The sequence below is a fragment of the Aquarana catesbeiana genome, linkage group LG03 (genome assembly GCF_042186555.1).
Source record: "Aquarana catesbeiana isolate 2022-GZ linkage group LG03, ASM4218655v1, whole genome shotgun sequence".
Lineage (NCBI taxonomy): Eukaryota > Metazoa > Chordata > Amphibia > Anura > Ranidae > Aquarana > Aquarana catesbeiana.
In genome coordinates, this window is record NC_133326.1 from 417,567,048 (window position 1) to 417,594,377 (window position 27,330).

Here is a 27,330-nt window from a genome sequence, read left to right on the forward strand (position 1 = left end):
TCTGTTTGATTGACATGAGGCACTTGGCAGCAGAAGCGGAGCGTATAGGAACATCAAATACCCTTTTAAAAGAAGCCACAAACTCAGAGTAACTCAAGACAACAGGTTTTTGTGTCACCCATAGAGTGTTTGCCCAGGCCAAGGCTCTATCAGAAAGCAAAGATATCACGAAACCTACTTTGCTTTTGTCCGTGTGGAAAACACCTGGGGCAGCATCTCAAAGTATATCTCAACCTGGTTAAAAAACCCTCTGCATTGGACTGGATCGCCCCCAAATAGCTGGGGAAGCAGAGCGGAACCAGACATACCTCTTATAGTGATACTCGAGGCGGGTGCCTGCACAGAGACTGGAGCAGCAGCAGGGATGGCCTGCAACACAGGTTGTACCGGAGCAGCCACAGTGGGAGATTCCAGGTGAGCCGTGTGACTCAGGAGCGTTTGCAACACCATGGCAAACTGATCCATGCGGTGATCCTGCTCGTCCAATCTGGAAAAAATAATACCAACAAGTGGATTGACTGCATATTCTGAATTCATGGCCTGTGCCTACTGGCACTTACACACAGGAGGCCCGCCATATACTGGACCCGGAAACCTACAGGACATGTCCATCCATGGACGCCCGGATATTTCTCCGCCCGCTATCTAGACCCTACTTTAGGCTCTAACAATAGTTCGTCCCAGGTTTCCAGGATGCATACTTACTGGTAAATATACTGATGCTGAAATTTTTGTGCACTCAAAATTCTTCCACCATCATGGTCTGGCGCCTAGTGAATATTTTGTTTGATTGAATCGCCTGCGGCACTCTTTTTACATGGAGTCATTCCATTTGAATTAAAAAACATATGTAAATATACCCAACTCTCAGACCCTGATGAAGGTATCAGAATACTGGAAACGCGTCGGGTATCAGGCTACACCACCCCTTCGAGAGTACATATGATGATCTGTTATTGTATATTTTATGTTCTGGGTATTAGGGTATACTACCCTTTGGAGAGTACGTATGTTGATTTGTAATTGTATATTTTTTTGTTCTGTTTTTTGTTTGATGTATCTCTGATATGTGTAGACGGCACACGTCTTTTTATTCTACATTATTAAAAGATACTTTTTATCATAGAGTTGGTGGTCTGTTAAAGTCCCATTTAGGGGGTATTTTTTCTTGTTCCATTGTACCAGGGATGGGACCACCATACTCTATATTTGTCATGGTGGAGGCCTCTCTTTCTTTTGCCTACTGTCAGAAACCATGAATCAGACTGAGACAGAAGTATAGTTAAATCACACTTGTTTAATAATAATAATAAATAAAGGTAAACAGAGTAAACGTAGTCAAAACATAGCCAGAGTTCAGGAACTGGAACGGATAGTCAGACAAGCCAAAACATCAGGGAACCAGAGATGAGCGTAGTAGAACAGCAAGCAGGATCTGGAGCCAGAAGGAATGTCAGCCAAGCAAGTCTTTAACAGGAACACAGGAGAGCGTCTCTAGAGATGTGACCAAGGCGAAGGCAGAGATGATCTGGACTGGACGGCTTAAGTAGGCAGGACTGAGCAGGATATCATCAACAGGTGAGTCACTGTGGAGAGATAGGCGCTGGCAGCTGAGCAGCCAGCTTTGAGAAGGAAGGGCTGAACCCAGCCCTGACAAGATTGGGATCTGGATTGAAAGAGTTTCTTAGTTTTTAATATCACTGGTTACCACTGCTACCAACAAAGTCTCCAAATCAACTGAGTTAAAGCGGGGTTCCACCCAAATTTTGAACAATATCTGTATGTATTCTCTTCCTTGCCTAGATGCTGACATGCCGTTTAAAAAAATTTAAATCGCCGTAATTACCTTTTATTTTTTTATTCTTCTTTGCACTTCCTGGTTCTCCTCCCGTGGGAGTAGGCGTGTTTCTAGCCTCTCCCAGACTCCGCTGAGTCTCCTGGGAGCTAGTCTCAGGCTTCCCAGGATGCCACTGAGCATGTGTGGGAACGAGCGGTGAATGCTGGGAGCACAGCATTCACCGCATCCAGGAAATAAATGCTTGTGGGCTTCAAATGCCCACAATGAAGATGGAAACCGCCTGCAGTGAATAATATAAGTTATTCTTTCCGACGAAATCTGACACAAGCGGACATATTACACACAATATGTGAGTATGTAATGCTGAGAAGAAAAGTTTGTGAATGAACTCAAAAAAAAAAAAAAACGATAGATAGGTGGACCCCCGCTTTAATGAGATTTTGTGGATCATTCTCTTCTAATAGTGATATTAAATTGTCAAGGGCCTGATGGTCCTTATTTGTCTGTCCGGAAACCAGGACAGTTTCTTGTTTAGCGTATAGGCTCTTAAGCAAAATATTCCTAATAAAGAGATGGATGTCCTTGATGGTCCCAAACTTGTCCAGACGAGCATCTGCACAAAAAGTGAGACCCAGTGAGAGCACATCCATCTCATTCTGCGTCAAAGAATGTGAAGAAAGATTCACCAAATTTAACGTGGTTTGTGCACATTAGGTTTCTGTGTCTTAGGTGGATGTGGTTTGTATTTGTTCTGATGGGATTTTGTTCTGCCTCACATTTGTTCTAAAAAAGTGCCCAGTGCTGGTTTGTGTTGATGTGTATTGGGCGGCACAGTGGTGTAGTGGATAGCACTTTTGCCTAGCAGTAAGAAGGGTCGCTGGTTCGAATCCCAACCACGACACTACCTGCCTGGAGTTTGCATGTTCTCCCTGTGCCTGCGTGGGTTTCCTCCGGGTACTCCGGTTTCCTCCCACACTCCAAAGACATGCTGGTAGGTTAATTGGATCCTGTCTAAATTGTTCCTAGTATGTATGAATGTGAGTTAGGGACCTTAGATTGTAAGCTCCTTGAGGGTAGGGACTGATGTGAATGTACAATGTATATGTAAAGCGCCGCGTAAATTGACGGCGCTATATAAGTACCATAAATAAATAAATAAATAAAAATGTGGATATGGGGTAGAAAGTGTAGTGTGCAGTGCATTGGACACTGACTCATGGGCAGACAGCGTAAGTGTAGCCATTATATCACCATGTGTGTTGTTAACAGGGGAGTTGCTAGGTGGCAAGAAGACCAGTGGCTTCAGCCCGAATTCCAAGGCCGGCACGGGAGGGGGGGGGGGGGGGGGGCAGTAGTGGCGCGGGGTTTTTTGGCTGAAGTAAGCAATATAATAATTAATATTATATCTGTGTATTAATTTGTCTAGTCCCTATAATTCGTTGGTCTATTAAACTCTGAGCACATGTTACTGTTAATATCACAATAATACAAGGTTAGCTATGAAACCAAACACACAATTTATAAGTAATAAAGTCTTATTTATTTCCCAAGGAAATAAGAAGCTAACATGAAATACTAGAGAAAGATATTACAAATACATACCAACAATCAGAACATATAATACAAGAACATCAAGGATACTTATCACAAGGCTCTCTGCGAGGCTTTGTTTCTTCCAGCTATGAGATAGCTGGAAGATATCTGGAAGACTGAGGCATAGTCCCAAGCCATGATCCAAAGGGGATGGGGCTATTTCTCTTCCTTGCTCAGTCTTTTATACTTCGATCATACACCATTCAAACCCAACCCCATTGCCATACTATCTAGACTTTTGACGAATCACAGTATTTATGGGGCAGTCCTTCTCAACAGTACTGTCTGTCCTGGTGTACTTTGGCATTGTCCGTGTCAATCTTTAGGTGTTTGTTGATCCTTTGATCTTTGTCACCCACCGTCATCAATCATCCTGTCAGCCATGGCCCCTTTCAAGTTTGCGTTATAACAATAGACGGTTCGGAGCCAAGAGCTGAGAAACGACATTCCAGACCGCCCCCAGGAAAGCAAATGCTTGGTTGTATCCACCAGAAAGAAACCCCTTTAAAACCATGGAATTGCAAGGATTAGCCTGGGTGATCCTTGGGAATAGGAAACAGATATGTATCGGATTTATGACAGATCCAATTCAAACTCTGGATAATAAATATGACACTAGACCATGTTGCTATCCAACAGCATCTGGACAAAAAATGAGACCCAGTGAGAGCACATCCATCTCATTCTGAGTCAAAGAATGTGAAGAAAGATTCACCACATTTAAGCGTGGTTTGTGCACATTAGGTTTCTGTGTCTTAGGTGGATGTGGTTTGTATTTGTTCTGATGGGATTTTGTTCTGCCTCGCATTTGTTCTAAAAAAGTGCCCAGTGCTGGTTTGTGTTGCTGTGGATATGGGTTAGAAAGTGTAGTGTGCAGTGCATTGGACACTGACTCATGGGCAGACAGCGTACGTGTAGCCATCATATCACCATGTGTGTTGTTAACAGGGGAGTTGCTAGGTGGCAAGAAGACCAGGGGCTTCAGCCCGAATTCCAAGGCCGGCACGCGCGCGCGGGGGGGGGGGGGGGAGGCCAGTAGTGGCGCGGGGTTTTTTGGCTGGGTGGTGTGGTTGTGTGGTGGGGGGGTAAGCTCACTTGCTGCCTGGCTTACCAGTGCCCTTACATACACTGACCTACCTACCTGACACATACACTGACCTACCTGACATGCACTGACCTACCTACCTGACATACACTGACCTACCTACCTGACATGCACTGACCTACCTGACATGCAAGGACCTACCTGACATAAATTGACCTACCTACCTGACATACACATACTGACCTACCTGACCAGTAGACAGACTTCATGTGTCCTGCAGCAGCAGCTCAGCTCAGCCGTGGTGTGCGAGGCAGCCAGAGAAGAGGAGGAGAGCCGCCCGAGCGCCGATCGATGTGGAGCGACAGCCATATTGTAATTCCCGTATATGTTCAAAAATTGAATAAAACTGACTGGTGGTGAATATTTCTATTCAAAATGAAAATACAACAACTGGTGCTCCAATTGTTCAACAAAGGTGCATTGTGCCCTTTAAGTTAAGTAATAAAGTAGTTGTGGATATAGATGGAATATCATCTAGGTGGAAAGTGTTTAAAAAAAAAAAAAAAAGGAAAACAGGAATAGTATGGCGCTGCCCTTATGGAGACAAAAAAAAAAAAAAAAAAAAAAAAACACCTCTCTTTAAAATGACTTTATAATTCCTAAAGTGTGTGTGCCAAAAATGAATAAATATGTGACTGGTGCCAAGTCCTTACTGTTAAAGGTACAATTGCAACATAAGGTGCTTCAATTATTCAACAAAAGTGCATAGTGCAGCATCACTAAAGTGACCAGTGTTAAATCATACAAATCCATACAACATTGTGCAAAATATCCATCATAAATAGTGACTCTTGTGCTGTGACCAGTATTGGTTGGATAGGAAAAGTTCCGTTTATGAAAAAAACAAGTTCTTTTTAGAGTATTTTGTAGTGTTCAATCTTTGAGGGTCAAATATCTGTAGGAAAGCTTCTTATCCAGGTGCTGGTTTCTTTAATGAGTGCCTTGTCTGCATGCTCTGACAATGCTTGCACTCACCGGATTCTCCTTTCCCCTGCAGGGGTATGCGCGGTCACAGTGTCTGCCACTGTGCAGCAATCAAGGATATCCCCCAGTAGAAGTCTGACGACGAAACGTGCGTAGGGCGGGTTACGAACGTCTTGCAGCACCTCTAACATAGGGAATTCGCTAACTTTTGGCATGCTTGATTTGTTCATTTGAACTTAAAGTTTGGGGGATATCATTGATTGCTGCACAGTGGCAGACACTGTGACCGCGCATACCCCTGCAGGGGAAAGGAGAATCCGGTGAGTGCAAGCATTGTCAGAGCATGCAGACAAGGCCCTAATTAAAGAAACCAGCACCTGGATAAGAAGCTTTCCTACAGATATTTGACCCTCAAAGATTGAACACTACAAAATACTCTAAAAAGAACTTGTTTTTTTCATAAACGGAACTTTTCCTATCCAACCAATACTGGTCACAGCACAAGAGTCACTATTTATGATGGATATTTTGCACAATGTTGTATGGATTTGTAGGATTTAACACTGGTCACTTTAGTGATGCTGCACTATGCACTTTTGTTGAATAATTGAAGCACCTTATGTTGCAATTGTACCTTTAACAGTAAGGACTTGGCACCAGTCACATATTTATTCATTTTTGGCACACACACTTTAGGAATTATAAAGTCATTTTAAAGAGAGGTGTTTTTGTCTCCATAAGGGCAGCGCCATACTATTCCTGGTTTCCTTTTTTTTTTTTTTTTTTTTTTTTAACACTTTCCACCTAGATGATATTACATCTATATCCACAACTACTTTATTACTTAACTTAAAGGGCACAGTGCACCTTTGTTGAACAATTGGAGCACCAGTTGTTGTATTTTCATTTTGAATAGAAATATTCACCACCAGTCAGTTTTATTCAATTTTTGAACATATACAGGTTTTAGAAGCAATTCTATAAGGATACTAGGCAATACATTCACTACAAAGAAAGAAAAAAAAAAAAAAAATGTTGTCTCCATAAGGGCAGCGCCATACTACTCCTGCTTTTTTACCATTTGTAATACTTTCCACTTAGGTGGTATTGTATATGTAGAGGCAGCAGCCATATCCATAACTAAAACATTAAATTCATTGCGCGGATTTACCCCATACACCTAATATTGTAATTCCCGCCTTCTGGAGCCTGCAGTGCATATGATGGTATTTTCAACCTCACCTACTATGTGACTATTTAAGGATACCTTTTGTACTGACCACAGCATGTCTCTGGCAGCACATGGGAATACCTGTACCAACTGGGTTTGATTGCAATTTTCCATTGTGCAATATATTCTATGTATATGTATATCTTGTTTTTGTCTCACTATAAGGCCGTTTTGATTATGCTTATTATGATTTTAGTTCATTGCACATTTTTCTCTCTCTCTCTCTCTCTCTCTCTCTCTCTCTCTCTCTCTCTCTCTCTCTCTCTATATATATATATATAGGATGTTGGCAGTTCCCTACACCTTTCCCAGGAACACATATTTCTTGATATTGATATTTGCACTGTTTTGCACTGAAAATGATCATTTAATGTACTTTTTTGAAGTGTCAGTAAGAAATTGCTGCTCTGTCAATAAATTTCATGTGTTGTTTCAGCAAAAAATAGATGCTGTCTGTACATTTTTGGTGTCCTGTCAATAGATTTAATTTTGGGAGTGGCAACACTGGGGGTTATTTACTAAAGGCAAATCCTCTTTGCACTACAAGTGCACATGAAAGTGCACTTGGAAGTAAAGTCGCTGTAGATCCGATGGGGGCATACAAGGAAAATAAAAAACAGCATTTTAGCCTGCACATGTTTGGATAATAAAATCAGCAGAGCTTCCCCTCATTTCAGATCTACCCCTTGGATTTAGAGCGACTGCACTTCCAAGTGCACTTGCAGCGCAAAGTGGATTTGCCTTTCGTAAGTATGACAGAAATCAACAACGCTTTCCCTCATTTCAGAGCTTCTCCTCAGATCTAGCGCAATTGCATTTGCAGTACATTTAGACCCCTTTCACACTGAGACGCTCAAAAACTGGCCATAAGACATTGGGCGTTTTTGCAGTGCTTTTGTGGCGCTTTAGCTCCGTTCTTGCGGCCTTAGGGGTGTGCTTTTTTTAAAGAGGAAGTAAACCCTGATGGATTTTACTACCTCTTTTTTTCCCTGCAAAGTAAAAGCATAATGGGCTAGTATGCATTGCATACTAGCCCACTATGTGGCACTTACCTGCAAACGAAGCCCGCGCTGTCCCCACGTCCATCTTCCTTCCGGGGCTGTGGACTTTGACTCTGTGACTGGCCGGAGTCTTGTGACGTCACTCCTGCGCATGCGTGCGGGAGCCGACGGTCATGGCACAGGCCCTTTAGAAACGGCATGATCACGCCCTTTCTTCAGTGCGCATGTGCCAATGACGTATATGGTAAAAATATATGGCATATATGGTAAAAATCTTCTAAACAGTGCAAGTTTAGTAGATATTTCCAGTACTTACAGGTAAGCCTTAATTTATTTAGGCTTACCTGTAGGTAAAAGTGGTGTGTAAGGGTAATGTCACGTGATAACGCGACCTTAAAAAAGAAGAAAAAAACGCTTCCCATTCATTTCAATGGACAGGGGCATTTTTGAGGCGCTTTTTCAAAACGCTCCAAACATGCCCCAAAAGGTGCTGCTTGCAGGACTTTTTGCACCGTTTTAAGCTTCCATTGAAATGAATAGCGCCTGAAAAGTACCTCAGCATATAAGGGGTCTAAAGCCCCATACACACTATCAGATTTTCTGCTGATTTTTGTCTTCAGATTTACCAAAACCATGTTGTGCGAGGGCCTGCCTGATTGCATACAAATTGAAACTCCTAAGGTTTGACCTCATATTATATGGTTTTGGTAAATCTGAAGGAAAAAATCAGCAGAAAATCTGATAGTGTGTATGGGGCTTTACAGTGCAGGCTATTTGCCTCTAGTAAATCAACCCTGCTGTCATCCGCAACCACTGAACAGATAGAACCAGCAGGTGGCGCTGTAACAATTTCATCTAGCTCTAAAAGTCTGCTGAGCAACAAACAGCGTTGCGTATGACATCCCCTCGGTGAATTTTGTTAATCATAGGCATTGGACACTTTTCAAGCACCGTGAATCGAGCAAACACAAAGAATTTTTTTTTCTTTTTTGCGCGCTGCCATTTTTCTGTGGCTCAAACCACCTTTCCAGCTGTAATACTTAGACTCGCCAGGATAGTCACGTGAATATTTCGTCATTACGTTACCATTGAGGGAACGTGCCCCCCTGTCGCCTGCGTCTGGCTTCCGCCTGCTATTGCTGCGTTAGTCGGGGTGGGGGAAGGGGAGAGAGAGAGAGATTGGGTTCGGTACTGGGAATCATGGAGCCGGACTCAGTGATAGAGGATAAAACAATTGAGCTCATGGTAAGTGAAGGCTTCTTGCGCTCTCCAATGTTTCTTTGAATAAGAGGTGCTTCTATGTCGCGTCTATCGTTCAGCTGTGTAGCGTGTTGAGAAAACATTTTGTGGAAACGTAAAAATGGTCTTTTGGACTTGCCAGCTACCGGCTGTCGGCGAACTGCAGACCTCAGCAGGCCCCAGCCGTCCAGCCTACTGAATTAGGTGGAGCGAAGGGCTGCAGGTAACCATAGCCTAATTGTTTTCTTCCATCTTCTCCGCCCTTGTATTTTCTTTCTGTGATTTAGTCACCGCCCGCTGCCTCAAAATTGTAAGGAGCTGGAGGGGGAATGAAGGCCATAGAGATGTAAGGGGGAATGAAGGCCCCGGCCTTTTCTATAGGCTGCAGTCCTCGAGCACTCAGTGGGTAGCCGCCGAGAGGAGGGGCCGGCCTCCTAGACGAGTCTGCCGCAGAGCATCTACAATGGATGATGAGCTTTGCTGACGCCTCTTCCCAGCTGCCGGAAAATCACCAGCAAACTGCTTGCTTGTGCTGCCGGCGGCTTTTGGTGTGTTTTGTTTTTTGTTACGTATTCCAATTAGGTCATGTTTAGAGGCCAGAAGAGTGACCGTTGGTCCTTTGTAGAGGATCATTGACATTTGAGTACATGTCACTGCAAAGCTGGTAATTGGATCTTTTAACCTGCGTTGAGCCCTTTATAGAAAAAATACTTATTTTCGTTTTTTATTTTTTACCAATGCATGACCTTTTCATCTTTTTTTTTTTGACCTGCTTTACATGAATGTTACTTCACTTTAAGTAGCGTGTATTCAAAGTAGCAGGTCAGTGCAATCTCAGGTGCTGCTTGAAAGACATCTATGCGGCTTCATGCACAGATGTCTATTGAAGTCGCTCCCAAAATCAGTATAAGTAGGGCAGGAACTTCTTTTGTAAATTGTTGCAATTGCTGGCAATAAGCTGCAACTTGTCATGCGACTTGATCTGTCAAATCGCTTTACAAATCGCTCCAATCTGAGGGCTTCCAGGATGCAAGATAGATGGAATCCGGAGCTGCTGTGCACAGCAACCAGCTAGCTTCTATATTCCAATTACTTAAAGGAGAAGTCCAGCCTGAGCTCATTTGGCTGGGCTTCTCCTATGGGTCACAGGAGTGCAATTCATTTTGCACTCCTGTGACCCATTTTTAGCAGAGAGCAGTCTGCTCTCTGCCAACGTCACCAATATCAGTCCAGGCACTGCGTCATCCCGACTCCTGGAAGTCTGGATCCGCCAGGTGCCTGGACTGATAGCCATCTCGGCCTCTCAGAGAGCCACTGAGATGCCTCTCCCCGCTCCTCCACAGGTAAGCGCTCCAGTGAGCGTGGAGGTGCAGAGCAGGAGAGATGCTGATTGACAGGCAGCACCTTTTGCTTGAGGAGCCGAGCCATCTACAGTGTTCGATGGCTTGGTTCTTAGTGCAGAGACACTAGGGGACAGATGTAGCATACCTAGGTAAGTATTAATCTGCAATAACCCCCAAACCCATACTTCTCTTTTAAAGTGGTTGTAAAGGCTCTGGCTCCATTCACACCATGGCATTCCGTTTTGCGGGCGGTATCGCCGCAATTCTGCCTTTGTTTTGGAAATGCCACAAATTGCCCTTGCGACCCCTGCTATTCTGAATGGCACCAAGTCAGTGTTATTTTGCTGCGTTTGTTGCCCAAACAATCGAGGTAAAAACATTCCAACAGGATCGTGGGACGCACGACACTCAAAATAAGTTCTTGTACTTATTTTGGGCATCCCGCGATTCTGTTTGCACATTTTTACTGCTATTCATCAGGCTGCAAAATCGCGCCGTGATTTGGTGCCATTCAAAATAGTGGGGATCGCAAGGGCGATTCGTGGGCAAAATCGATCTGATTCCACCCAAAAAACATTAAGCCATGGTGTAAATAGAGCCTCAATGTTTACCTTCATACATTCTAAGCATGAAGATAAAAACCTTCTGTGTGCAGCAGCCCCCAATATTTACCTTCGCCCCATTGAGATCCAGTAATATGCACATGAGCCTTGGCTCTCCCAGGACTCTCATTCCTCATTGGCTGAGACAGCAGCGTTAGCCATTGGCTACTGTCAATCACAGCCAGTGAGCCAATGAGGAGAGAGCAGGGGCGGGGCCGAGCCACGCTTCATGTGTGAATGGACACATGGAGCAGGGGCTCAGGTGGCAGCCTGCTCAGATTCCCCCATAGCAAGATGCTTGTTATAGGGGACTGGAGCGCTTGCAAGGGACCCAAGAAGAGGAGGATTGGGGTTGCTCTGTGCAAAACCATTGTGCAGAGCAGATAAATTTGACATGTATGATTTTTATTTTTTTATTCAAATTGCAGCTTACCTGTCATTACATATGGTGGCTGCATTGACTTTCTGTTTTCGGCTTTTTACTGCTCAATTTCACCTGGTGTTCCAGCTATTAACATGCTTCCTATCCTAGGGTGTCTGCGTTCTTGTAGATGTAGTAAAGCAGGCACTTTTGGACAGCAGCTGTGTCATTCTGGGGAGGGGGTAGTGTTAGATTAGCAAATTAGTGCAGGACCTTCAGGTTAGGGCCTGGTTCACACCTATGCATTTTTTAGTGGGTTTTCAGTTCCATAGACTTCAATAGATTAAAAAGTGTATTGCAAAATGCACCTTGCAACCTGCATAGGTATGAATCGGGCCTAAAGGAAGGTAAATTGCTCAACTTCCCCATCAAGTGTTTGGGGGAATCCCTCCCGGTTGCGCCCATTGTGTTCTGACTGTGTTCACAGTCGTCAGAATACAATGATTAATGCTGGCGGCTATAACGAAACTAAAAAACCCGACAGGTTGGTTGTACTAAAGTCGATTGAAACATCAAACAGCCTGCCCCATAGATGGATCGTAATTTGACCAATTCCTGCTGAACCAACTGAATTTTGATTAGTCTATGGCTTTTCTTTTGGGAAGGTTTTACATAAACGAATAAATGACTATCTAACGTCTGCTTTGTCCAGACAGCTTGGTCTGCTAAAGAAAGTTGAAAAATTTCCCTGGCTAACTAACCAATGAAAACAAAGGATATTCTTTCAAGAAGTAAATGGGCTCTAAAGCCTATCTAAACCCAAAACAAGATGTTGCTATATTGCTTCTTACCAGTCCTTACATGTGGTGGCTGCATTCATTTTCCTTTTAGGCTAATAGATTGGCTAACAGATTTCTCAAACCATACAAGTGAGTTGGATGAAGGAATTTCCCCTCCTCCCACCAGGATATTGTATTCTGTCAGCGACTCATACTGCTCTCAGAGTACACTGATTAGTGGAAGTTGCAGCCGCTGCTCAAAAAAAGATTTAGAACTTGTTCTTTTATACAGAAGTCTAACCAAATAATTGACCTCTGTTGAACAGGGACCGCTACACATTGAAGTTCAGCAAGCACGGGATGAATTTTGTTCCGTTTATGGGCAACTTAGGTTTGTTTTTCAGCTTCCTTTAACAGATCATGCTGTCTAGCAGAAGTAGAAGTTGGAGGATTTAGACCAGTGGTTGTCAACTTGCACACTAAAGAGGCCCTGAAATGCGGCCCCTGACATCACCAAAGGACCGACCGCACATAATGTTCAGTACTTGTAATGCTTGGGAGGACTGTCAGAAATGGCACTCATTATAGAGGAAATGAGTCGGAGTGTGGACATGCTACCTTTTTTGCTGGGGATATGCTGTAGAAGACCGTACGAAACTGGGAACATGTTACATGAGACTAGTAGAGATCAATGCCAGTACCCAAATTGCTGCTCCCACTACAGGCTGCTGAGGTCCAAAAGCTGCACATGTAATTATTACATAGTAGGTGAGGTTGAAAAAGACTTAAGTCCAACCTATGTGTGATTATATGTCAGTATTCCATCGTATATCCCTGTATGTTGTGGTCATTCAGGTGCTTATCTAATAGTTTCTTGAAACGATGCCCCCCGCTGAGACCACCGCCTGTGGAAGGGAATTCCACATCCTTGCTGCTCTTACAGTAAAGAAGCCTCTACGTAGTTTGGGGTTAAATCTCTTTTCTAAGCTTAATGAATGGTCACACGTGTCTTGTTAAACTCCCTTCAGCGAAAACGTTTTATCCCTATTGTGGGGTCACCAGTACGGTATTTATAAATTGAAATTGTATCCCCTCTCAAGCGTCTCTTCTCCAGAGAGAATAAGTTCAGTGCTCGCAACCTTTCCTTATAACTAATATCCTCCAGACCCTTTATTAGTTTTGTTGCCCTTCTTTGTACTCGCTCCATTTCCAGCACATCCTTCCTGAGGACTGGTGACCAGAACTGGACAGCATACTCCAGGTGCGGGCGGACCAGAGTCTTGTAGAGCGGGAGAATTATCATTTTATCTCTGGAGCTGATCCTTTAATGCATGCCAATATTCTGTTTGCTTTGTTAGCAGCAGCTTAGCATTGTATGCTGTTGCTGAGCCTGTCATCTACTAGCACCCCCAGGTCCTTTTCCATCCTAGATTCCCCCAGAGCTTCTCCCCCAGTATATAGATCGCATTCATATTTTGCCACCCAAATGTATTGGTAAGCTGCAATATATTAGATTTTAGGTCCAATAAGGTGTATGCTACCTTGTGAACTTTTTTTTATTACTATTTTCAAAGACAAATTTCCCTCTGTGCCTATTGTATTTTAAAGAGAGGCTGGCAAAATACCCAAACAGCTTTTCAGCTGACCATTTTCTGCCTGGCTCATATAATTTTTTATTCAATGATTGTTGAGTGAGAGACGGCCAGCATGGCCATCCACTGAGTGAATTTCGGTGAGTTTCTAAGGAACCGGCTTACCTTGTACAGTGTAAGCCTAGCTTTAGCTTTGCATACAGTTTTGCCCTTTGACCAGCTATAGATAGGCAAAATATCATGCATTTCTTCCTATAATTTCTCAGCCAGTTATTATGTAATAAAGCCTTCCACATGGCTGCCCTGTCTTTTTGTCTCCGCATGAGAACCGCCCCCTGAGTCATATCGGAATACCTGATGTACACTGTCCTTTCCATTTTTTTTTCTTTTGTTCTCCCCTTCTGTCTTGTAATATAAAAAGTACCCATGGGCAGCTGATGTAAGCAAACTTGCATTTGGCTATATCCCCCACATCTGAGGTCAATAAAAGCAAACCTGGATACAAACTTTGTGTTCGATTCAAAGAACAGAACATAGTTTGAAAATAAGTCCATCTGGTTCAACCAACAGAAAAAATACCTCTGACTTCCATACACAGAAACCTATACCCACAGTTGATCCATAGAAAGGCGAAAATAAAAAATTTAGGGTTGCAACGATACTACGCATTTGCGCGGGTATCGGTACTCGTGCAAATGCTCAAAAAACCGATACCACCTGGCTTGTTTCTTTCAGCTGTCAACGGTATTTCCCCCCTAACAGCTGAAATGTAGAAGAAAAGATTGCCGGTAATTAGAGCTGCACGATTAATCGTTAATCAAAATCGCCATCTTTTTCTGGCATGTAAATGAAGGAAGTTTAACCATTTAAAGACCAAACCTTTTCTGACATTTATTGATTACAAGTAAAAAAACATTATTTCTTAGCATACATCACGGGACACAGAGCCATAGTAGTTACTATGTGGGTTTTAGGCCACCTTCAGGTGATGGACACTGGCACGCCCTAAATTAAAAAGTGCACTCCCTATATAACCCCTCCCACTGGTGGGAGTACCTCAGTTTTTTTGCCAGTGTCTTAAGGTGTTGGTCACGAGTGAAGATGTGCTGTGCTGAGCTCCACTGGAGCAATCCTTGCTGGGGCTAGCCATGTTGACCGAATCCATTCAAAGTGTCTCTTCTGGCCAAATTGAATGGTACCCGGGCCTTATATCCGAAGAAACGAGGTTTTGCCTGTGAATGCTTCTCTTTTTAGAGAGCTGGACCCCGGGATCCAGTACTTTTTAGTAGTAAGGCCATAAAGTTTTCCTGGCGGGGTGCTGTTACAGGTCCAGGATTGTGGGTTTCCTGAGGATCCCCAGCTCCTGAAGGTTTAACGGAACTTACCGTGAACGGTGAAGATTGGGTCTGTTGGTTTACCACAGAAAACCCTGCGTCGGGAAAGGTAAGGAGTTTTCTAAGAGATTTTTTTTGAATTTTCTTATGAATGTCTCCTTTAACCACTTGACCACTGGGCACTTAAACCCCCTTCCTAACCAGACCAATTTTCAGCTTTCGGTGCTCTCACATTTTGAATGACAATTACTCAGTCATACAACACTGTACCCATATGAAATTTTTGTCCTTTTTTTCACACAAATAGAGCTTTCTTTTGGTGGTATTTAATCACCGTTGGGTTTTTTATTTTTTGTGCTATAAAAGAAAAAAGACAGAAAATTTGGTAAAAAAATGAATTTTTCTTTGTTTCTGTTATAAAATTTAGCAAATTAGTAATTTTAATTCATTTTGGCCAAAATTTATACTGCTACATATCTTTGGTAATAAGTACAAATTGGTGTATATTATTTGGTCTTTGTGAAAGTTTCCAAAAGCTATGCAGATATCTGAAAATTGATCACACCTGAATTACTGACGGCCTATCTAATTTCTTGAGACCCTAACATGCCAGAAAAGTACAAATACCCCCCAAATGACCCCTTTTTGTAAAGAAGACATTCCAAGGTATTTAGAAAGATGCATGGTGAGTTTTTTTGAAGTTGTCATTTTTTTCCCACAATTCTTTGCAAAATCAAGATTTTTTTTTTTCACATAATTGTTATATTAGCAGGTTATTTCTCACACACAGCATATGCATACCACAAATTACACCCCAAAACACATTCTGCTATTGCTCCCGAGTATGGCGATACCACATGTGTGAGACTTGCACAGCGTGGCCACATACAGAGGCCAACATGCAGGGAGCACCCAGGCCAATTCTGACATTTCTCTCCTATATGTAAAAATCATAATTTGCTAGAAAATTACATAGAACCCCAAAACATTATATATGTTTTTTTAGCAAAGACCATGGAGAATAAAATGGCGGCTGTTGCAACTTTTTATCTTGCACGGTATTTGCGCAGCAATTTTTCGAACACGTTTTTTTGGAAAAAAAAAAGTTTTGTGCTTTAAAAAAAAAAACAGTAAAGTTAGCCCAATGTTTTTGCATAATGTGAAAGATGAAGTTGCGCCGAGTAAATAGATACCTAACATGTCACCTTTCAAAATTGTACACGCTCGTGGAATGGCGCTAAACTTCGTTACTTAAAAATCCCCATAGGCGACGCTTTAAAATTTTTTACTGGTTACATGTTTTGAGTTACAGAGGAGGTCTAGGGCCAAAATTGTTGCTCTCGCTCTACCAATCGCAGCAATACCTCACGTGTGGTTTGAACACCGTTTTCATATGTGGGCGGGACTTACGTATGCGTTCACCCCAGTCCGCCACTCGCGCGGGAAAGTTGTCAATTTATACAATATTTCTAACACATAGCATGTACATACCAAAAATGACACCCCAAAATAGATTCTCCTACTCCTCCTGAGTACGGCAATACCACGTGTGAGACTTCCACAGCCTGGCCACATACAGAGGCCGAGTACAGCAGAGCATGGCTGGGTGTGGCGGGGTAGTGCAGGGCATTGCAGGGTATTAGAATATGGACGGATGGATGGATCCATAGATGTGACTGCATTTGTCACAGATCAGCGCTGTGGGCACTACAGATCCAGCCCACAGTGCTGCTGCCATCCGATCTCTCCCCCTCTCCTCTCACACTGTACTGATCGGTACATAGAGGGGAGGGAGGAACCGGCGTCATGACATGACGTCGGTTTGTTCACGTGTGATCGCTCCGTCATTTGACGGAGTGATCACATGGTAAACGGCTGTGATCAGCCCAGCGGTCATGGATGTTCTCGGGTGCGCGCCCCCCTGGAGCGGGATTCTGGGAGGATGTCCATGGACGCCCTCCCAGAATAAGCCGACCGCGCTGTAGCCATCTTTCGGCTATGACCCGGTCGGCATGTGGTTAAAAATCTGTAAAATGTTGTCACGCCTATGTGTCACCACTGGGGGCTGTATTGAGCACTCACAGCCTCATGCAGAGAACAAGCTGTGTCAGAGAGTTGAAATGCTTCTTCCTCCAGACAGCAGGACTTCTGGTAAGCTTGAGGGGGGTTTTTCTCCCCACTTATCACCCCCCTGTGCTGACAGTCTTCCCCTCTTGGGGGTAGAAGTGCTCAGAAGTTTTCTTTGGAAAAAAAAAAAAAAAGCAGAGAAACTAGCACGATCAGCGCACCGCTCGGCGGCTTACAGCCCCCCTGCGCCATGCTGTTTTCCTGCTTCCTCCTGAAGGTCCGAGAGGACCTGTAGTCCGCCACTCGCGCGGGAAAGGCTCTACCTTTTTAAAGAAGGGGGAAGAGCCGTAAGCACCGTGGGGGGGTGGGGCTTAGCGGCGTCGGCGTTCTCCGACACCCAAACACGAGGAGGCAAACTTTTAAAAGCACTGCAGGCTGTGGAGGGACACAAGTGCAAAAAGGTAGCGTTAACAGTTTTGGTGACACAGGCATTTCCTTTGACACATTTTTAATGCTGCGTCAGGCTGGGCATTAATAGCAACAACTGTGCTGCACTATAGCTCAAGCAGTATATGCATTCCTTCTGGTAGTACCTCTGCTTTGTTCATCGGGCTATGGCAGAAGGGGGGTAAAAACACCTCAATAAAGGGCTCTAAGAAAGACTTTAGTCACACGGAAGCCTAGATCCATCCCAGTAAGATGGCATCCTCCCCTGAGAGTAATATGGCTGGTCACGGTGACCCGTCGGGAGGGGCAAGTGTTGCAGCTGCTCTTAAACACTGCAGGCCCTGTGTATATTGCTAAGGAGGTTTTTTTCTTCAACCATTTCAAGCTTAAAGTAAAAGTTTGATGCTTTAATCGCATCCCAGAGTGGGACTAAGCGTAACGGGTCCCCCGTCTATTGCTCAGGACCCTCATACTGAGGAACAAGGAGCGAGAGATGGCGCATTTCTCTCTAGGACCAGGAAAAGGCTAATGTCTCCTCTTCCGAAGAACCTGATGCGAACTATCAAGCTCACAGGAAAGGTTGTTTAGTCACTCACTGAATTGGTCCGCTCCACATTTTTACTGCCAGTAACACAGTCAGTCGATGAGCTCACTTCTGCTTTGGGTTCACTAAAAGCCCCCCAATCTGTTCCTGCTTTTTCTATCCATTCATGGCTAAGAAAGCCTATGTATTCTGAGTGAGAGCACTAGGGCTGAAACAGCTAATTGATCAACAACTAATCGATTATGAAATTAATCGATTACTATTTTCATAATCGATCAATCGGCCAGTAACCTAATGGGATTAAAAAAACTAAAATGAGCCCTTTATAGTACAAAAAGAGCAAATCGCTACTGTAAATATTACTTTCACTGTAAAACAGTAAAAAAAGAACCCCTTACAGTAGTGATTATCTGCTTTTTTTTTTTGTACTATAAAGGGCTATTTTTAGTTTTTTTTTTAAACCACGTTATGTTAGTAAACCTCTTAGACCTGGTTCACATCTATGTGGTTTTTGGTGCTTTTTGCAGAAACACACTACAGTTCATTTACATGGTTTCCTATGGGACACGTTCACATCTATGCTTTTTTTTCAGCTGTGTATTTGGAAAGGGTCAGGGACTTTTTTTTTTTAGCGAAAAGCGGTGCTTTTTTGGTTCAATATACTTCAATGGAGAAGTTGCAGAAAAGCATTTAATGTGTTTTTGCTGCAATTTGTGTTTTTTAATCTGCCCATTAACAAATTGTCCAAAAAAAAATTGCAAAAACGCGAATCGCTGCAAAAATCAAAACACACAGCAAAAAGCACTGCAGAAATGGATCAAAAACAGACTGCATAGGTGTGTACCGAGCTTTATGCTGGCCACAGGGATCAGTTTTCAGACAAGAATATTCAGACGAAAAATCTTTGTACATTCACTGAATGAAAGAATGTTTTTTGAAATTTTCACTTGTTTTTAACATTCTGTTTTTAAAATGAATGTCATTTCTGAACAAAAACCACATACACTGTCTGAAAATTCCTTTGACCAAGAAGTTTTCTATTTCCAAATTTTCCCGTCACTGTAGTTGAAAATGAATGTCCATTTGACCCCACTAACGATTAGAAAAACGAACGTTCTTAAAATTTTTTTTTTTTTTTAAGGCAGACATTGTTTTTTAAATAAAAAAAATTTGATCTCTAGTATTTAGTATAGTATATACAGTATATCATGTCTGTTCTCAGAGTGGATTAGATATTTTGCTCTCTAACCATACAGTTGGTTATTTATATTTACCCCTGCATAGAGATATTTAAGAATAAATTGCCTTTTTTTAAACTTTACATATTAACTAAATTATACACCACACTTTTTTTTTCTTTTTTTATGGTTATTAATCGGCTAATCTATTATGAAATTAATCGTTAGTTGCAGCCCTAGAGAGCACCCAGATAAACAGTTTTTTCCTCTGAAAAGTTTTCAATACTTTTATTTTATGGAGGAAGGGTTTTATGGGGAGTTCCAACAATTAATGCTGCTATACCCTCTGTAAACAAAAACCTGACTTGTCCAGTAGACAATGCTCATATGCTAAAAAAAACTATATTTCGCTTGCGGGTTCAGTCATTCAAACCTGCGCTGGCGTTCAGAGTATCTCAGTCCTTAAAGGACCAGTTTATAGATGTTCTCAAAGTTATTCCTGATCAGCAGGCCCAGTGTTTATAACTTCAGCTGACTTGCAAATGACTTCTGTAATAGAAGTCAACGCAAGTTACCTGAAGTCTTCTGTGAAAGGACTTCTCTCCTCCTCTGGGCAGCCTGCCAAATCTGATAAAAAGAACCTGAAGAGATACAATGTTTACACTTATCAATGGACTGAACCCCGTGTGTAGAAGCTCTCCGTTTAACCATTTAAAGAGTAAATCTTTTCTGACACTTTTTGCTTACAAGTAAAAATCCTGTATTTTCTGCTAGAAAATCACTCCAAACCCCCAAACATTATATATATATATATATATATATATATATATATATATATATATATATATATATATATATATATATATATATATATATATATATATATATATATATATATATATATATATTTTAGCAGAAACCTTAGGGAATAAAATAGCGGTTGTTGCAATATTTAAATAAATCGCTCAAGGTATAGCAATACTAGCCTACAGTATTTAGATCGTCTCTTCATAGATCAATTCGGTAGCCCGCTTAATCCAAACTTTGGTCACCGCAGTTAGCTACCTGGAATACCTAGGTTGGATTCTCAACCTAGAGAAATCCTCCTTAAATCCATCAAGGAGATTGCAGTACGGGGAACAAGAAGGCTCAAACTCTGGGCTTCCTAATGCGTTTATCCCCCAATGTGCGTCAGAGCCCTATTTGGTGGTTGATGTCCAAGAATCTTCAAAAAGAGGAATCCTTTCTAGCAGTTACCTGGAAGGTGGTAACAGACGCCAGCCTTCTGGGCTGAGGAGCAGTTCTGGAAGAAGCATCTGTCCTAAGGAAATGGTCCAAATCAGTGATGACCTTGTCCATCAATATTCTAGAGATTTGGGCAGTACGCCTAGTCCTCGAGGCCTGGACACGCAAACTACGGAATTGTCCTACACGGATCCAATCCGACAGTACCACAGCTGTGGCTTTTATAATTCACCAAGGGGGCACGAGAAGTTGTGCGGCCCAGGAAGAGGGGACTCATATTCTATCTTGGCAGAAAACATTCCTTGCCTATTAACAATTTTCATTCCAGGAATAGGAATTGACAGGCGGACTACTTGAGTCTCCAACAATTGTTCCTGGGAGAATGGTCCTTTCACCCCGACATGTTTCTGTTGATATACCATTAGATGGGGAGTTCCGGTTGTGGAACATTTTTATCAAGGACAAGGGATCTGATGGCATACGAAACGGATGCCTTGATTTTTTTTTTTTTTTCCGTGGGATCAGTTTTTTCTGATCTATGTGTTCCCTCCTGTTCTGCTGCTTCCGCGCCTTCTTTGCAGGATCAAGTAAGAAGGTAAGGGGGTGATTCGTGTAGCCCCAGTGTGACCCAGGAGATCTTGGTTTGTAAAGATGGCATTAGGGGACCCTTGGACCCTGCCACTATGGCCAGACCTTCTCTCGCGAGGTCCGGTATTCCTTCCTACCTTACAAACGCTAAGTTTAGAGGTTTGGCTATTGAGACCCACATTCTGAAAGATCGTGGGCGGTTAGCCTCAGTAGTTCTACTTTGGTAAATGCTAGGAGGCCGGCCTCCAGAGTCAAGAATCTGTAAGGCATATGTCTCGGTGTAAATTTTATCCAGGGGTTGGCACCCCAGGAAATTTGTCATAGGTGGGATCCTTGAATTCCTACAGATAGTACTCAAGGCCAGCTTCAATTCTAAACGTATCTATGGCCAGATGTCGGCCTTATTGGTCTTTCTTTTCATCAACCACTTGCTTCTCTCTCTCTGGTTCGTAACTTTATTCAGGGGGTAACGCAGATTATTCCTCCAGTTTGGTCACCCCTGAACCCTTTGGGACTTAATTTTAGTCCTGTCGACTTATAGAAGCAGCCTTTTTTTGGAGCCAGTATGAGATATTCCCTTGGTCCTCTTGACGGGGGGAAAAATTATTTTCTTGGTTGCCATATCTTCTGCTAGAAGAGTATCAGTGTTGGCTGCTCTTTCTTGTAAGGAGCCGTATTGGTTGTTCATAAGGATGAGAGGCTGTATTGTGGCCTCATCCTGAATTTTTATCAAAGGTAGTATCGGGTTTTCATTTAAACCAGGATATTGTTCTGCCTTCATTTTTTTTGTCCAGAACTTCGTTTCTGTGGAATAAGGGTCACTACGTTTTCTTCATGTGAGAGCGGTCAAGGTCTATTGAAAGCGACCGCTCAGATTCGTAAAACGTTTTATTTGTGTTGCCAGATGGTCCTAAAAGAGGACAAGCAGCATCGAAATCTACTATTCCTAAATGGATTCGTCAAGTCATTGTTCAAATTTATGGTTTTAAGAGGAAAGTTCCTCCTTTTCATATTAAAGCGCACTTCATCAGGGCTGTTAGTGCTTCCTGGGCAGTACATCACCAAGCCTCCATGGCTTAAATCTGCAAGGCCGCAACTTGGTCTTCAGTCCTTACATTTACCAGATTCTATCAAGTAGATGTAAAAGGCATGAGGACATCGCCTTTGGGCGCAGTGTACTGCAAGTTGCAGTATGAGTCCTCTAGTCTTAGTGCCCTACTTTGTTGGGTCTCCCTCCCTTCAGTTGGCATTGCTGTGGGACATCCCACATAGTAACTACTGTGGCTCTGTGTCCCATGATGTACGATAAGAAAATAGGATTTTTATAACAGCTTACCTGTAAAATCCTTTTCTTTGAGGTACATCACGGGAGACAGAGGCCCCTCCCTTCTTGGTATACACGTGTATTCCTTTGCTACAAAACTGAGGTATGCCACCAGTGGGAGGGGTTATATAGGGAGTGCACTTTTTAATTTAGGGCGTGCCAGTGTCTGTCACCTGAAGGTGGCCTATAACCCACCGTGATGTACTTCAAAGAAAAGGATTTTACAGGTAAGCTGTTATAAAAATCCTATTTTTCTGCTAGAAAATTACTTGGAACACACAAAACTGATAATATTATTATTATTTTTTTTTTTTTAGTAGAGACCCTATAGAATAAAATGGTGGTTGTTGAAATATTTTATGTCGCACCGTATCTGCGCAGCGGTCTTTAAGCGCAATTTAAAAAAAAAAAATACATTTTAGTGAATTAAAAAAAAGAACTAAGCAGTAAAGTTAGCCCAATTTTTTTTGTATATTATGAAAGATGTTACACCGTGAGAATTGGCTTTATTCTAGGGCTGCAACTAAGGATTATTTTTATAATCATTTAGTTGGCCGATTTATTGTTTCCATTAATCGGTTAATAACCTTAAAAAAAAAAAAAAAAAAAAAAAATTTGTGTATAATTTAGTTAATATGTAAAGTTTAAAAAAAGACAATTTATTCTTAAATATCTCTATGCAGTGGAAAATCTAAATAACCAACTATATGGTTAGGGAGCAAAATATCTAATCCACTCTGAGAATGACAGAAGAGATATACTGTGTATACTATAATGCCGTGTACACACGGGCGGACTTTTCGGCCAGACTGGTCCGACGGAACAAATCCGTCGGACAATCCGACCGTGTGTGGGCTTCATCGGACCTGCAGCGTACTTTTTCGGTCGAAAATCAGATGGACTTTAGATTTAAAACATGTTTCAAATCTTTCCGGTGGATTTGAGTCCGGTCGAAAAATCTGTTCGTCTGTATGCTAGTCCGACGGACGAAAACCAACGCTAGGGCAGCTACTGGCTATGAACTTCCTTATTTTAGTCCGGTCGTATGTCATCACATACGAATCCGTCCGACTTTGGTGTGATCGTGTGTAGGTAAGTTCGGTCGGAAGGACGGTCAGACCTTTGCCGAAAAGTCCGCCCGTGTCTACACGGCATTAGGGGAGATATACTGTGTATACTATTGGAGGGTGAATCTGGTAAATATCAGACTCAGAGATTACGTTTTTTTTTATTTAAAAAAAACAATGTCTTCCTTAAAGAAAAAAAATGTCATTTTTAAGAACATTCGTTCGATTTTCTAATCGTTAGTGGGGTCAAATCGACATTCATTTTCAACCACAGAGACAGGAAAATTTGGAAATAGAAAACTTCTTGGTCAAAGGAATTTTCAGACAGTGTATGTGGTTTTCGTTCAGAAATTACATTCGTTCTAAAAACAGAATGTTAAAAACAAGTGAAAATTTCAACAAAAACATTCTTTCATTCAGCGAATGTACAAAGATTTTTCGTCTGAATATTCTCGTCTGAAAATTGATCGGTGTGGCCAGCATAAGGCTCGGTACACACCTATGCAGTTTGGTTTTGATGTCTTTCTGCAGTGCTTTTTGCTGTGTGTTTTTGATTTTTGTGCACGTGATTTTGCTGCGATTTTGTGTTTTCGCAATTTTTTTTTTTTGGCCGATTTGCGATTTGTTCGGCAGATTAAAGAACACAAATTGCTGCAAAAACGCATTACATGCTTTTCTGCAGCTTCTCCATTGAAGTATATTGAACCAAAAAAGCACCGCTTTGCTTAAAAAAAAAAAAAAAAAAAAAGTCCCTGGCCCTTTCCAAATACACAGCGGCTGAAAAAGCATAGATGTGAACGTTTCCCATAGGAAACCATGTTAAATGAACTGTAGAGCGTTTGTGCAAAAAGCACCAAAAAACACATAGATGTGAACCAGGTCTAAGACATTTAGTAACATAATGGGGTTAAAAAAACTGAAATGAGCTCTTTATAGTACAAAAAAAGCAGATAATCACTACTGTAAGGGGTTATTTATTTTTCTGTAGAACTGTGAAAGTATTATTTAACCACTTGACAACTGGGCACTTAAACCCCCTTCCTAACCAGACCAATTTTCAGCTTTCGGTGCTCTCACACTTTGAATGACAATTACTCAGTCATGCAACACTGTACCCATATGAAATTTTCGTCCTTTTGTTCACACAAATAGAGCTTTCTTTTGGTGGTATTTGATCACCTCTGGGTTTTTTATTTTCTGTGCTATAAATGAAAAAAGACCGAAAATTTTGTAAAAAAATGCATTTTTCTTCATTTGTATTATAAAATTTTGCAAATAAGTAATTTTTCTTCATAAATTTGGGCCAAAATTTATACTGCCACATATCTTTGGTAAAAATAATACAAATTAGTGAATATTATTTAGTCTGTGTGAAAGTTATAGTGTCTATAAGCTATGGTGCCAATCACTGGTAATTGATCACATCTGATCACACCTGATATACTGAGGCCTATCTCATTTCTTGAAACCCTTAGTGCCGGTTCACATAGGGGCGACTTGTCAGGCGACCTAGTCGCCTGACAAGTCGCCTCCCGTTCTGTGCTACGGAACCGTTCTAATAGGAGCGACGCAAGTCGCTCCGACTTAGAAAAAGGTTCCTGTACTACTTTGGGGGCGACTTGGGGCGACTTGCATAGACTTCTATACAGAAGTCGTTTTGCAAGTCGCCTCAGAAGTCGTTTGCAGGTCGCCTCGCTGAGGCGACCTGCAAGTCGTGCCGCCCCTGTGTGAACCGGCACTTACAAGCCAGGAAAGTACAAATACCCACAAAATGACCCCTTTTTGGAAAGTAGACATTCCAAGGTATTTAGTAAGAGGCATGGTGAGTTTTTTGAAGTTGTCATTTTTTCCCACAATTCTTTGCAAAATTAAGATTTATTTTATTTTTATTTTTTTCCACACCAAATTGTCATTATAACAGGTTATTTCTCTCACATAGCATGTACATTCCACAAATGACACCCCAAAATATATTCTGCTACTCCTCCTGAGTATGGCGATACCACATGTGTGAGACTTTTACACAGCCTGGCCACATACAGATGCCCAACATTGAAGTAGCGCATTCAGGCGTTCTAGGAGCATAAATTGCATATCTAATCTCTCAACCACCTATTACACTTTTGAAGGCCCTGGAGCACCAGGACAATGGAAACGCCCACAAAGTGACCCCATTTTGGAAAGCAAACACCCCAACGTATAATCTATGAGGCATAATGAGTCTTTTGAACGGTTCATTTTTTTCCAGAAGTTTTTGGAAAATGTGGAAAAAAAATGAAAACGCATTTTTTTTACACAAAGTTGTCCATTTCTAAGATATTTCCAACACATAGCATGTACATAGCAAAAATGACACCCCAAAATATATTCTGCTACTCCTCCTGAGTATGGCGATACCACATGTGTGAGACTTTTACACAGCCTGGCCACATACAGATGCCCAACATTGAAGTAGTGCATTCAGGCGTTCTAGGAGCATAAATTGCATATCTAATCTCTCAACCACCTATTACACTTTTGAAGGCCCTGGAGCACCAGGACAATGGAAACGCCCACAAAGTGACCCCATTTTGGAAAGCAAACACCCCAACGTATAATCTATGAGGCATAATGAGTCTTTTGAACGGTTCATTTTTTTCCTGAAGTTTTCGGAAGAGGTGGAAAAAAAATGAAAACGCATTTTTTTTTACACAAAGTTGTCCATTTCTAAGATATTTCCAACACATAGCATGTACATAGCAAAAATGACACCCCAAAATATATTCTGCTACTCCTCCTGAGTATGGCGATACCACATGTGTGAGACTTTTACACAGCCTGGCCACATACAGATGCCCAACATTGAAGTAGCGCATTCAGGCGTTCTAGGAGCATAAATTGCATATCTAATCTCTCAACCACGTAATACAATTTTGAAGGCCCTGGAGCACCAGGACAATGGAATAGCCCACAAAGTGACCCCATTTTGGAAAGCAAACACCCCAACGTATAATCTATGAGGCATAATGAGTCTTTTGAACGGTTCATTTTTTTCCTGAAGTCTTCGGAAGAGGTGGAAAAAAAATGAAAACGCATTTTTTTTACACAAAGTTGTCCATTTCTAAGATATTTCCAACACATAGCATGTACATAGCAAAAATTACACCCCAAAATATATTCTGCTACTCCTCCTGAGTATGGCGATACCACATGTGTGAGACTTTTACACAGCCTGGCCACATACAGATGCCCAACATTGAAGTAGCGCATTCAGGCGTTCTAGGAGCATAAATTGCATATCTAATCTCTCAACCACCTAATACAATTTTGAAGGCCCTGGAGCACCAGGACAATGGAAACGCCCACAAAGTGACCCCATTTTGGAAAGCAAACACCCCAACGTATAATCTATGAGGCATAATGAGTCTTTTGAACGGTTCATTTTTTTCCAGAAGTTTTTGGAAAATGTGGAAAAAAAATGAAAACGCATTTTTTTTACACAAAGTTGTCCATTTCTAAGATATTTCCAACACATAGCATGTACATAGCAAAAATGACACCCCAAAATATATTCTGCTACTCCTCCTGAGTATGGCGATACCACATGTGTGAGACTATTACACAGCCTGGCCACGTACAGAGGCCCAACATTGAAGTAGCACATTCAGGCGTTCTAGGAGCAAATTACACATCTAATTTCCTTACAATCTATCACATTTTTGAAGGCCCTTCATATTTCTAACACATAGCATGAACCAAGAATTACACCCTAAAATACATTCTGTTGAGCAAAGGGTAAACAAAAGATTACCTGTGGTTTTTGTAGTGCAGTTGTCCACAGGAGGAGAGCCCTGATCCAGGCGGCAGGCAGGGACGTGGTCAGCCACAGTGAATGGAATAGTCCAGGCAGCAGGCAAGAATATTGTCCATAGTACAGGCAGGGATACTGTCCTTATACAGTCCAGGGTCAGTGCAAGTAGAGACATTGC

The 27,330-nt window shown here is 42.0% G+C and overlaps 1 protein-coding gene across 4 annotated transcripts in view; it reads left to right on the forward strand.

Moving 5' to 3' along the window:
• Positions 1–8,707: 8,707 nt before the first annotated feature.
• FBXW11 (F-box and WD repeat domain containing 11) overlaps positions 8,708–27,330 on the forward strand; it is a 637,027-nt gene continuing 618,404 nt past the window's right edge. For 2 of the 4 annotated variants that reach the window (XM_073620748.1, XM_073620747.1), the window contains exon 1: positions 8,708–8,897. In XM_073620748.1, coding sequence (XP_073476849.1) covers positions 8,853–8,897 — 45 coding nt within the window. In that variant the 5' untranslated portion in view covers positions 8,708–8,852. The remainder of the gene's footprint in view (positions 8,898–27,330) is intronic. The other 2 variants (XM_073620746.1, XM_073620749.1) reach the window with 2 other exon arrangements.